The 14,123-nt window shown below is 41.1% G+C and overlaps 1 protein-coding gene across 1 annotated transcript in view; it reads left to right on the top strand.

The window, feature by feature from the left end:
• PPP1CC (protein phosphatase 1 catalytic subunit gamma) overlaps positions 1–5,622 on the top strand; it is a 38,637-nt gene extending 33,015 nt beyond the window's left edge. The window contains exons 4-7 of the mRNA XM_075898698.2: positions 1,154–1,258; positions 2,672–2,895; positions 3,614–3,748; positions 4,440–5,622. Of these exons, the coding sequence (XP_075754813.1) occupies positions 1,154–1,258; positions 2,672–2,895; positions 3,614–3,748; positions 4,440–4,529 (554 nt within the window). The 3' untranslated portion in view covers positions 4,530–5,622. The remainder of the gene's footprint in view (positions 1–1,153; positions 1,259–2,671; positions 2,896–3,613; positions 3,749–4,439) is intronic.
• The last annotated feature ends 8,501 nt before the right edge of the window (positions 5,623–14,123 follow it).

Genomic DNA, 14,123 nt, shown 5'->3' with positions numbered 1-14,123 from the left:
CATGTTAATCTAACCTAAATTTATTTGTGTTGTGGTTCTTTTGCTTTGCTAGTTGTTTGTGATACTTTCAATGCAAAATACAATGCAAAATAGACTTCAAATGGGAGCGAGGGTTCATTCCTTCCAACTTGGAACGTTCTTTGGCAGAATTAAGGCTTCTAAATCTTATATACTCAGATGAATCTGTGTCTAAGAAGTTGTGTATAAAACAGCATGCACCTCTGTGGTGCTGCTTAGAATAACTTTTATGAAGACATAACACTTTTTGGAAACTCTGCTTAAATTTTAGGTCCATGTTTTCTACTGAACTTTGCTTCAGCTGGGTGCAAGTTTAGCAGAAGAGTTTCTGGAAGACAATTGCACTCCCTGGCTACGTCTAGACTGGCATGATTTTCTGCAAATGCTTTTAATGGAAAAATTTTCCATTAAAAGCATTTGCGGAAAAGAGTGTCTAGTTGGCATGGACACTTTTCCGCAAAAGCACTTTTTGCGGAAAAGCATCCGTGCCAGTCTAGACGCGCTTTTGCGCAAAAAAGCCCCAATTGCCATTTTCGTGATCAGGGCTTTTTTGCACAAAACAAATCTGAGCTGTCTACACTGGCCCTTTTGTGCACTGGCCCTGTGTGTCTGGCTGACTTTACGCCAGTTACAATTCCTGCTGAGTTTAGAGCACCCTCAAGGCTGCTCTGAAGAATAGTCAACATGATTTTCAAGGAACAGTCTTTCCTTTACATATTGACTGAGTGCAGCATAGTCTCTAAATGCCCTGGGGCTGCATGAGGGGGAGGCGAATGGTGGGAGTTGATTTAACTGGCTCTGCACCTGTGAAAACAATGCAGTGGAAGTGGAACAAGCCAAAAAATGTGGCCCTAACTTTTAAAAGGTCAGTCTTCTACAAATGGACACTCCAACAGATCTTTAATAGCCATTTGGCTTTTCTGAGTTAGCTATAGTCTGAGAACTTTTTCTCAACAATAAAATGTCTACAAACAGAGGGGTGGTTGTGGGTGTGGGTGTGTGCAAGTGCGCGTGCGTGCGCTTCATTTCTAACCTTGGCAAAATGAAGGTACATTAATATTGTAACGTTGTTTGATCCTTTCTAGTTCTCATTTGGAGACCATGTTAATAGTTTTTTCCTCAAACTGTTTTGTAGGTAAAAGAAGATATAATATCAAGCTGTGGAAAACTTTTACAGATTGTTTTAACTGTTTACCAATTGCAGCTATTGTGGATGAGAAAATATTCTGCTGTCATGGAGGTATGTATTACTGCTGTGTCTGTTAAGTGATCGCTAATCCCTTTGCACTAGGTGTGCTACTTCCCTGTTTATGCATTTTGCATAGTTGGAAAATGAATCTCTGTTGGCTGGATCCTTGTTGCTGAAGTTCTGGGAATACTTGTTTTTTTCCAGGGGAGGGAGCAGGTATAGGAGGCTCAGTTCATACATTTAAGTGGAGATCAAAGTGGATATTAAAGGGTAAATTGAATAAATCAGTGCTGAGTGGGTTGTCATGCATCAAGTTCCAGAGCTTACTTCAGTATTTCAGTGCCTAAAAAAGTAGTAGTTTAGTACCATTGGGGAAATAGGAATGTCTGCTTTTCCTGTTCGGCAAGTGCTCTGTCTCATTTCAAATAGAGAATCTATGTAATATGCAATTTGCAGAACAGATGGCCTTAGACTCTTATAGATTCTACAAAGAACTGAATGTGTAGTTTATAAAGCAGGCCAATTATCACAACTATGACTTGGTGTATTGCAACTGTAGGTGTGTTTCTCTAATTTGCAACCATTAAATAAGCTATAAAAACTACACTGAGAATGGTAGAATAGTACTTAATGTAACAGTGAGCCATCTTGTCTCATTCAGTCATAACATGAAATAAGTACACTATTCTTTCTACTATTTAAAGGCTTTTATATACTGTAAGGCACACTTTCTAGGTGCTCCCAAATATTAGTGACAGGTGAGTGACTTACTATAGTTCTGGAAAATGCAGAAGTGACTTCTCATCCTTATATGTAAATTAATGAACTTCCACAATATGCCACTGTTTGTTACATCATAAAGCTATGAAGACAAGTCACTTACATCTTCATGGCATGGTGTGGTCCTTTACAGTAACCTGCATTTACAACCTAGGTTAAAGTAATATGCCCTTCATTATTATTATTATTATTATTATTTATTAGTGATTTACTAGTTACACAATACTGTAGAGTCTCTTAGCCCTTCAGACCCAGCCTGTCCCTTTTGGGGCTTCCATTTCATGCTTGTAGGTCATTCAGTCCCTTCCCCTTCAGTCAGTGTCCTTCAGTCAGTGAGGTGGTTTCCCCTTCCTCCTGCCCCCAAACATCTGTGCGTTATTTTTCAGGAGGTACCTGTAACACTTAGTCTTCATTTGCCAGCTTGCATACCACTCCTTTGCACTCTTTTCCTTAATGGGGTTATATCATGGAATAAGACTGCCTGGCCCTGACCCCAGACCAGCCTGCTCTAGGAAGCTTTTAAAATTTGATAAAAATCAAGAATTGCCATAACTTTTTATTGATATTAATTGCTATCAGCATGTGCTTAAGACTCTTAGGCCCCTTAGTAGAGGGATAAAAATAATGTGTGGAACATCCTTTCAGCAAAACACTAACCATTTGTACAATTTAAACTCCTAACAGGCCTATCGCCAGATCTTCAGTCAATGGAACAGATTCGACGAATTATGCGCCCCACTGATGTACCAGATCAAGGTCTTCTTTGTGATCTGTTGTGGTCTGACCCTGACAAAGATGTCCTAGGATGGGGTGAAAATGACAGAGGCGTGTCCTTCACATTTGGTGCTGAAGTGGTTGCAAAGTTTCTCCATAAACATGATTTGGATCTCATATGTAGAGCTCATCAGGTATTTTAATTTTACAAGCACAGTTGATAGCCCTAATCTTCCAGTGGGATTCTTGTATCCCTGCAGAGTCCCATTAACTTCATCACTAAGGGTATGTCTACACTAGCCACCCTAGTTTGAACTAGGGTAGCTAATGTAGTCATTCGAACTTGCAAATGAAGCCTGGGATTTAAATATCCCGGGCTTTATTTGTATGTTCCTGGGCGCCACCATTTTTAAATGCCCTGTAGTTCGAACTGCCTGCCCGTGGCTGTGTAATGAGGAATAACGGTAGTTCGAATTAGGAGCTTTCATTCGAACTACCTAGCCCGTGCCACATGTAGCCGGTATTTCGAACTACGGGGCATTTAAAAATGGTGGCACGCAGGAACATACAAATAAAGCCCGGGATATTTAAATCCCAGGCTTCATTTGCAAGTTCGAATGACTACATTAGCCACCCTAGTTCAAACTAGGGTGGCAATGTAGACATACCCTAATTATTAGATCACATTGCTGGATGGGGCCCAATATCTGTTCTTAATTCTGCTCTGATCAGTTTAGTTTTGTACTTCTGTTGTCTAGACTTAAATGATTCTTCCACAGCTCTCCGTGCTAGATAGTCATAACATTTCACTGAGCTTATAAGTGGGCTAATTTGGATGCATGCCATTTAAAAAATAGTTATAAAACTGTGGTAAGAATTGCTACTCTAATAGAGCTATTTTTTCTATTAAAGGTGGTTGAAGATGGATATGAGTTTTTTGCAAAAAGACAATTGGTAACTCTATTTTCTGCCCCAAATTACTGTGGAGAATTTGACAATGCTGGTGCCATGATGAGTGTGGATGAAACTCTAATGTGCTCTTTTCAGGTACAGTATGTTAAGATTTTTCTCGGTGAATTTGCTCTTTAAAAAACATTTACTCTCATAACTTGCAGTGAGAACTGTTTTTTACAAATATGAAAAGTGGGTGAAGGCTCTATTCAGTTCAGTTATTCATTCTCTTATAAAGGATTTAGGCTTCTGTCCACATTGACTTAGTCAAGGGCACTTCTGTTTACCCTGAACTAGATTTTTCCAGTTGAAGTCAGATCTGCTCTTACTACCATGTTCAAAAGCTTCAGGGGCTAGCAAAGTTAGTCTAACTGGCAAAACTTAAACAACGAATGGTCTTGCAGCATCTTAAAGACTAACAAAACAGGTAGATGGTATCATGAGCTTTCATGGATACAACCCAGGAAAGCTCATACCACCGTCTACCTGTTTTGTTAGTCTTTAAGATGCTGCTAGACCATTTGTTGTTAAATTAATCTGAAACCATGATTAGTAAGATCTGGTCTGCTACTAGCATTACTACTGGGTGGGAAGGGAGCACACTACTCTTTGCATTGAGCATGCAGAGTTGCTGGCTTTTTTTTTTTTTTTTTTTTTTTTTTACTGCCCATGGTCACAATATCATGGTGGGGTTTTTTGGTTTTTGTTTTTTTAAAACAAGCAAATTAGCAGGTTGGTTAGTTTGCTTTCTCTGTCATCATAGTAAATGATTGCATTGTCTTTTCAGATTTTGAAACCTGCAGAGAAAAAGAAGCCTAATGCTAGCAGACCTGTAACGCCACCAAGGGGTATGATCACAAAACAAGCGAAGAAATAATAACTTTGGTACTGCCTAGATGGGACTTGTATTATAATATATAACCTCCATTTTTAAAACTGTAATGTGTACTGTTCAGCTTGCTCAAAATAGATAACGTGTTTGGTTTTTTTCAATTTTGATTTAATGAATGGCATTTGCTGGTTGTAACAGCAAATGAGACTTTCTCCCTTCCCAAGAAGAGTTTTTAAAACTTTCCTTATGTCGGTGTTACAGCTGCACATGCCACAGCATCTTATCCTGTCATTATGGATAATTGTAAAACTGACTCTTTTGAATATGTTCAATGAGTAGTGTAAATGCTTGTTTTCTTCTTTAGAAACTAAAGAGGGCACTAGTGTGCTGAGAGATTAGAAATTTGTTACTGTCAGAAATTACATACTGTTTATACAAACCACTGTGAACTTTTTTTACTTTAAAAATTTGTTTAAAAGGGATTGCTTTTCTTGTTATGTACACATTAGTTTTGTTGCTGTCAACATAAGAACCCTCAGCCTGACCAGCATTGCTGGCATGATGTATATTTAATTAAAGCACACTTCCCCTCCCATGTGCTTAAATGAAAATTAAAGCCATTATTGTAAATGTTTGTGTCTCTTTCCTGAAGCCAAAGTTTGTTCACAAAGTTGTATCTACACAACCCATCCAGATAAGTTGGCAGGGCTTTACATTCATGCCTTTCTCTTGGAGATTAAAGGAAGTTTTGACTTTCAATAGCAAGTAGTAATGCTGTGCAGTTTGCTATTAAAGGTAAAGATAAACATTGTTTGTACAACTTCAGTATATTCTGTTGAGTAAACCTTCTTACAGTTGCATATGTCCTGTTGCAGCCAGTTTCAGAAACCTGTAACTTGTGGAAATGATGCTAGATCTGCCTGAGAATTCATTTCTAGACTAAAGACTTTGTTCTGCAAAGCAGCATAGAAAAATAATTTGATAAGCCAACAATACACAGGAGTTAATTCTGTTCAGCCGTTTATACAAATCTTGGTCGTATTTTTCAAAAAACTGTTAATCTCTTTTGAACAGATGACAGTGTACAATACCATGTAGTGAAAATAATGCATTTATTAAATGAAGTTGTTAAATCCTCTCAGTGTGTCTTTATCAGCACAGTACACATCAGAATTGTTAGCAGACTTGACTAAATTAGATAAGTAAATTGTTTCAAGTTGAGTTTGTGGCTTTCCAGATCAGTGCCTGAGCTTAACCCACCTGTGGTATCTTTTTAAAGAGGTCTTGATGTAGATCCATCATGCTGACCTGTAAAATGTAAGTGCTTTCCCATTAAGAGCAAGATGGGGAGAATTGTGCTGTCTCACTTACAAGAGACAATCATCTAGATCAAGCATAGTATACAAGGAAATCTACATGCTAAATGTGTCACTCAAAAGGACACCTTTAAGTATTTGTTTTCTATAGATCAGGATAGTTGCAACTCCACTCCTAGACAATTTTGTTTCCTTTCTATAGAAACTAGCCAATTAGCCCGTCTTAAGACAGGTTTTTCAGGTCTCTCCTCCATGTCAGTCTTTTCTCCTGAGCCTCCGGTCTCTCGCTCTCTCCCCCCTCTTCCTCTTGCCCACCCCCCTCAGCTCTCTCCTGCCTCTCTCTGTCTTTCTCTCTTCTCCCCCTCCTGCCTCTCACTGGGGGGACCATGGAGCCCAAACGGTCACTTGCGCTACTTGCTCCTACGCGGCGGCCCAGCTGAGCAGCACAGTCAGCACAGCAGAGTGCCACGGTGGGAGGCGGGGCGATGATGTTAACAGCCAAGGGGTGGGGTCTGGAGCCGCTGTGACATTGCACGTCACCGCCTCCCTTTGCCTCCCGTCATGGCGCTCAGCTGACTTCTGTGCCACTTAGTCGGGCCACTGCGGGGGAGCAAGCAGCCGTTTGGGCCCCGCACTCCTCATGCAACATGGGCCGCCCACAGGGAACAGCCAGCATTTCAAGCAACAGTGCTCCCCAGAGGGAAAAACCAGCATTTCAGGCAACAGCGCCCCCAGAGGGAACAGCCAGCATTTCAGCATTAGACTCTCAGACACTGGGCTACTATATATACGGTAATAAGGAAAGAATGTGGTGTAAGATCTTCTTGTAGCCTTGAACTATTTTGCTTTCTCTTCAGATTTCTCTTTGAAACTCCACCCCTTTGCAAAACAAAATGTTGGCCTTATGTTCAGTAGGCTTTTTTTAGTCTAATGGTACTTCCATTTAGTAGCAGTATAAGCTGAGGGAATGTAGGTTTATAGATAAGCTGTAAGTTTTAAGTGATGAGCATTCTTCTCTCAAAACTTAATGGGGAAAATATCACACTTTTTCTTAAAGACCTTGCTTGGATCACTGAGACCAATATCTTGCAGTTAAGCAAAGCATGTCTTTGAGAGTCGTCATCTTGATTTGACAACTCCAACAGACTTGGAATTCACCACTTCCTTGGTGGCTTGTTCCAGTAGCTAAACGCCCTGTCAGCTGTAACTTCTAGCCATTGACTCTTACTCTGCCTTATAGACTAAAAATCCCTTTAGGACCAAGCACCTTCTATATGAAAGGGAGTAAGAAGCAATAGGGAAAAGCTTTTTTTCCCCTGATCATATTTGTATGAGAACGTGGGCTTGGCCTATGAACTGTGCATTGCTACATAATGGTGGTATCTGCATCTATTAACTCATTTCTTCTCCCTGCTGTTCTTTGGCCCTGTCTGTGTTTACACTCATTTAAGGCATAAAGTGTTAGTGTTCACCATATTACTACAGTACTAAATAGCAAAAACAGTTAAGACTATTTTAATTAGTCTAGGTCCCTGTTAAGAGACTCTCATAGCCCTTACTAGAACTCCATGGGAACCAGGAGTTGAGGCTTCTTGGCTGTTGGCTTCTGTGAGGTAAATAGGGTACTGAGGTCCCTTACCAGATAATGCCTCATTACAAATGAGACATTTACATGATCAGATTTTCTCCAGTAGAATTTGGTCATGTAGCCATGGTCTAATATAAGCAAGACCCTACAAAATTTAGCCATGAAACTCATCAGAGCATGAAATTTGCTCTCTCCTTTTGAAATCTGGTCTTTTCTGTACTTTTACCCTATAGAACACTAGAACTGGAAGAAATGTAGCTGTGTTAGTCTGGTGCAGCTGAAACAAAAAACAGGACTGTGTAAAGTGCTACACAGTCCTGTTTTTTGTTAGAACTGGAAGGGACCTCAAGAAGTCATTGAGTCCAGCCCCCTGCCCTCGTGGCAGGACCTAGTACCATAGATCATCCCTGATCATAGAATCATAGAATAATAGGACTGGAAGGGACCTCAAGAGGTCATCGAGTCCAGCCTCCCGCCCTCAAGGCAGGACCAAGCTCCGTCTACACCATCCCTGACAGATGTCTATCTAACCTGTTCTTAAATATCTCAAGAGGGAGATTCCACCACCTCCCTTGGCAATTTATTCCAATATTTGACCACCCTGACAGTTAGGAATTTTTTCCTAATGTCCAATCTAAACCTCCCCTGCTGCACTTTAAGCCCATTACTCCTTGATCTGTCCTCAGAAACCAAGAGGAACAAATTTTCTCCTTCTTCCTTGTGACACCCTTTTAGATATTTGAAAACCGCTATCATGTCCCCCCTTAATCTTCTTTTTTCCAAACTAAACAAGCCCAGTTCATGAAGCCTGGCTTCATAGGTCATGTTCTCTAAACCTTTAATCATTCTTGTCGCTCTTCTCTGTACCCTTTCCAATTTCTCCACATCTTTCTTGAAATGTGGCGCCCAGAACTGGACACAGAACTCCAGCTGAGGCTTAACTAGTGCAGAGTAGAGCGGCAGAATGACTTCACGAGTTTTGCTTACAACACACCTGTTGATACCTGATAGATGTAAATAGATTTTGTGCAGGAGACCAGAGTTTCTCAGAGTGGGGGGTCCTGGCCCGAAAGGGAGTTGAAGCAGTCAAGTTATTTTAGGGGGGTCATATTGCCCTCCTGTGCACTGGCTTCAGAGCTGATCAGTGCCTGTTGACCAGGTACCCGGCTGTGAAGGTAGTGCCCTGCCAGCAGCACAGAAGGAAGGGTTGCACTAACATACCATACCAGCTTTCCTTCTGTGCTGCTGCTGGCAGCAACTCTGCCCTCAAAACTGGACTCTGCTCAGCAGCTTCTGCTACCCAGCTCTAAAGGTGGCACCACTGCCTTGCAGCAGTGCAGAATGAAGAGCAGCAGTATCACAACAGTCCCCCTTTCCTCTCCCATACAATCTAGCAACCTCCCCTCAACTCTTTTTGGGGTCAGGAGGCAGAACTACAAAACTATGAAATTTCACCTATTTAAATCTGAAATCATGAAATGTCAGAATAGATGTGATTGGAAGATGATCTCAAGGTGAAGTTCTAGTCATGCTACATGTAAAAATTACAAGGCTACTTACTTTACTCTCAGTGAATACAGAATAGAAAATCTGTTTCTCTTGGGACAAAATTATAAAAGTGTGGTTGATAGGGTAGCTGTGATATATATGTGGACTTTGTTGAAGGCCTGTGACAACACTATTAAGACAGCTACTAGAAGATTTCAAGGACACAGAACTAAAGAAAGTTCAGAGGAGGATAATAAATGTTATGTAACACCTGAAAAACAAACCATAGGATGTGAAGCTTAAGGAGTCAGTCTATTCAGCTGATCAAAAGGTGAAGAGGTGACTTGACCAAAATATATAAATACTTACACATGCAAGATATCTAATACAGGCAGTCCCCGGGTTACGTACAAGATAGGGACTGTAGGTTTGTTCTTAAGTTGAATTTGTATGTAAGTCGGAACTGGTACATATTGTAGGGGAAACTCTAGCCAAACATTTCTCCAGAGCTCAGTTTTATTCTCCCACACCTCACTTCCCTCAGTCCTTTATTCTCAAGCTGAGGTGTCTGCTGAGAAAAGCTGCTCCGTGTCTCCCTGGTCTGCTGGGGGGGGCACTAGCTTCGCGTCTCCCTGGTCTGCTGGGGGGAAGCGGCTAGTGCGGGGTTGCCTCACCCCGTTTGTAAGTAGGGATCCGATGTAAGTCGGATCCATGTAACCCGGGGACTGCCTGTAGTGGGGAGCACTTCAGTCTTGTTGACAGACATAGCCAGGCCTACTGAGTGGGAGATGAAGTCAGACAAATTCAGTCTTCAAATAAGACAGTCCTCGCAGTGAGGATAATTAAATATGGGTGAGCACTCCAGCTCCACTGTAAGGTGTTCCATAACTTCTTTTAATTACAAATATTTCTAAAAAATGTACTTTAATCCAGCTGTTGAAGGCTGGGGCTGGTTCTCTGTTTCCTTTCATGCAATAAGGCCCCCTCCTTCATGGCCCATGGGAAGAACAGGATTGCCATACTGGTCACAAGCGACGAGGAGTCCTGTGGCACCTTATAGACTAACTGAAGTGTAGTCTCTGCCCACAAAAGCTTATGCTCTTACACTTCAGTTAGTCTATAAGGTGCCACAGGACTCCTCGTCGCTTTTGCAGATTCAGACTAACATGGCTACCCCTCTGATACTGGTCACAGTACCTTTAACAAGGGCCACTGCATTGATAGACAGAGCTTAGCATTCAGCTGATCACCTTCAGCAGTCTTGAAATATTTTTATGCAGAATTGGCAATGTCTGTCTAGAGTGATTTTCACAAATTCTTTACAATGATGGTCCATCAGATGAGATAAGCCTTGCCCTGAGGTGGGTATAAAAAATCTAGTTTTATCATGTAAGATGCCTGAATTGATAGTCTTGCTCAGGGCATAATCCCATTTCCTCCCACAAGAGGGTATTCCTAAGAGGCTATTCAAAGATTCAGCAATAGCCCTGAGCTTGTGAATCTGCAACAGCTCCGCATCTCCCAGTCTTAAACTGACTGGTAGATTTTGAATCTGGAAAAAATTTCCCCCAGGTCAGAGTGACAAATGATGGTAGTTGCTTGTCTTTGGTGCATGAATTGCCTGCTAGGATATCTGGACATATTTCACCTAATCAGGTCTTTGTTATTGCAGGGGCCTAAGGCAGTGGTGACACCTCGATGTCTCCTAGTTTCTGCTTCTGGCATACACAAGTTTCATCTCTTTAAGAATTTAAAATGCTTGAAGTCAATAGGCTTAAACATATGGTTACCAGGGTGAAATTCAACAGCCAGAGAGAGGTTCTTTCTGGCACTAAACTCTATAACTCCATGAATTAGGGAACTATAGCTCCTGGAAAGTCCAGTCCCAAACTGTATCTGTATCTCTCGGAAATTAGCTTTTCCTTTCTATGAACTAAACTACTGTAACAGCATCTGCCTGGAACTACTCATCTGGTTCACAATAAGGATCTAGACCAGTGTTTCTCAAAGTGGTCTGTGAAACCACTTTGAGAAACCTGTTAACTGGCCACTCTGGTGTGTGTTTACTGGCTCTGCGGCCATAGAGCCTCACAGCTCCCATTGGCTCTATTTTGCCATTTGCAGCCAAGGGGAGCTGCAGGAAGTGGTGTGGGCCGGACTGACACTTCCTGTGGCTCCCACTGGTTGAAAATGGTGAAACAAAGCCAATGGGATCTGAGAGTCTCTTTGGCTATGGCACCAGTAAGCAAACACACTGGGAGCAGCAAGTTAACAGATTTCTTAAAGTGATTTCATGGACCACTTTGAGAAACACTGGTCTACCTGACTGATTACTATTGCAACCTGGAAGAGAAATTATTCTTCGCTAAACACTACAGGCAGTCCCCGGGTTACATGGATCCGACTTACATCGGATCCCTACTTACAAACGGGGTGAGGCAACCCCGCACTAGCTGCTTCCCCCCAGCAGACCAGGGAGACGCAAAGCTAGCGCCCCCCCCCCCCCCAGCAGACCAGGGAGATGCGGAGCGGCTTTTCTCAGCAGACACCTCAGCTTGAGAATAAAGGACTGAGGGAAGTGAGGTGTGGGAGAATAAAACTGAGCTCTGGAGAAATGTTTGGCTAGAGTTTCCCCTACAATATGTACCAGTTCCGACTTACATACAAATTCAACTTAAGAACAAACCTACAGTCCCTATCTTGTACGTAACCCGGGGACTGCCTGTACTGAAAATCAGGGAAGAGGGACGGAAATAAATCATCTATAAAATAAGGGAATGCAACGCCTAATAAAACTAAAATAGGCAACTTATTCTGCTGCTTACCAGATAGAGGAATGGTTTCTCCCAATGTTCATTTTAAAGAGCAGGTATATCTGTAACAATCTACATTTTAATGTAGTCTGTACTTAAGTAACTGAATTTTAAATTCCTTTTATTATTTAAAGATGGATTGAAAAACATGAGTTTTTTGTCCTTTGACCATGAGAGTAAATGATAAAGTTGTTTTGTATTAGTTTCATAATGTACTTAAAGATAAATATTACCACAGTTGTGCTTGTGTTTCCTGCATCTTAGAACAATTGTAATTTCAGTTGCCCTTTTTTAGGATTTGCAAGTCACCATGGTAGCTTGTAATACTCATTTTCATCTTCACATGCTCTAAAGGCTCCCTCTTACCTGAACTTGTTATAGTTCAGGCTTTGTCATCTTCAGGCTTAGTTATCATGATTCATTCTAGTCCCATTTGCCCTTGAAATAATAGAATCATAGGGCTGGAAGAGACCTCAGGAGGTCATCAAGTCCGGTCGGTCCCCTGCCCAAAACAGGGCCAATCCCAACTAAATCAACCCAGAATGTTATGCAGAATGCTACAATCAGCTTAATCTTTCCAAACTGTTGGCTACTCTTTGTTTCCAAGACTGCTGGTTATCTATAAAACCTTGCATTTTCTGAAACAAAAAACAGGACTATGTAGCACTTTAAAGACTAACAAGATGGTTTATTAGGTGATGAGCTTTCGTGGGCCAGACCCACTTCCTCAGATCAAATAGTGGAAGAAAATTGTCACAACCATATATACCAAAGGATACAATTAAAAAAATGAACACATGAAAAGGACAAATCAAATTTCAGAACAGAAGGGAGATGGGGGGAGGTAAATGTCTGTGAGCTAATGATATTAGAGGTGATAATTGGGGAAGCTATCTTTGTAATGGGCAAGATAATTAATGTCTTTGTTTAGACTGAGGCAGAAAACATTTTAAAAAAAATTCTGGGCATCGAAGAAACTTCCCCACTCATCTTGTGACAATTAAGAGTAGCTTTCGGGTTTTTGCTATCAGTTCCTGAGGAAAAAAGTGGTGCAATGTCTTCACTTCCTCTGGTGAAGAACCAGAACTGGGCAGTCATCAGGCCCCTGAACAAAAGTTTGTTCTTACTTTACTCCTCAGCAGTTTAAGTAGCTTTGAAGCAGCAAAATGGGGAAGTTATATGTGACACCTGCATTTGATATTTCAGTTGCATACTTAAAATAACAGTTTTGAAATGTGTCAGCACTGGCATAAGACCTACCTCTTTCATAGAACGTTTCATTTTACAGATGAAGGTAACAGTCTTCTTTCATTAATAGCAGGAGATGAGAACTAAGTCAGTTTATGGTAGATATTTTATATTAGGTATTTGCAACAAGGGGCTCGTTTTTCTGCTAATTTTTTAGAAGTTGCTCACTTATACTTAGCGAGGAGCTGGGCCTTTTCTTCACTTCTGACCATAATGTAATAATACCTAGCTCTTAAACAGACCTTTTCAGCAGTAGCTTTCAGGGTGCTTTACAAAGGTCAATATCGTTATCTTCATTTTCCAGAGGGGAAAACTGAGGCACAGAGAAGGTGACATGACTTGCCTAAGGTCCACCTTCAAGGCTTGTGACTGACCCATAAATAGAATCTAGATCATTAGTCCCCATTTAGTGTGCTATCTACTAGGTTACACTGCCTTACTAAGTCTAATGTAAGGCTATTAATTTGAACAAGTTGCTACCCAGTCTAATGTTCTGAGAGAACATTGTAATCAATTCTTCAGAGTACTAGTTTGGATAATGGAGCATTGTATTTAAGTCTTATCTGAACAAACAAGATGGGTCTCTTGGTTTAGCATCTCTTACTAGAGAATGCGTTCTCTATGATGAAGCACTTTACATTGTTCTTGTTTCTACACTCAGACTACCACTAAGCTATTAATATCAGCAGGGCCTCAAATCTTAGGTTGATAATATCCTGTAACAATTGAAAACCCCAGAACGTGCATGACAAATTTTGCCCTTAGACACATGTAACTTATTGACTGTGCAATGCTCCTGAACACAGAATTTGGCCCTGTGAACAATACTAATCAATTGCTTTGGAAGTATAGCTAGAAATCAAGGCATTCTAGAGGCAATATAAAAAACCCTATTTGGATTGAGATTTAATAACCCGTGTTGCACTTCTCCCTGAGCTGAGATGCCTGAGACATAGATTCTAAATTGCATTGAGAATGGAGGATCCCCAGAAAGGAAACTACTGCTTATTTAAACTCCAGATGGGCAACATAGGCTAATGAGTGGGCTGCATGAGTCACTTCCTTCATCCCAATGGTCCATAAGATTGTCATAATTGAGATGGCCTCCTGAGATGGGATAGTTTTGCTCACTGTGCTTGCATATCTAGAATTTGCAGGGTGTGCCAGTTCAGCAGTAGCAGTGTTT

The sequence above is a fragment of the Pelodiscus sinensis genome, chromosome Z, assembly GCF_052426305.1.
Source record: "Pelodiscus sinensis isolate ZL-2025 chromosome Z, ASM5242630v1, whole genome shotgun sequence".
NCBI classification, from domain to species: domain Eukaryota; kingdom Metazoa; phylum Chordata; order Testudines; family Trionychidae; genus Pelodiscus; species Pelodiscus sinensis.
Note: the sequence above shows the minus strand (reverse complement) of the source record. Positions and strands in the feature narration are given on the sequence as shown.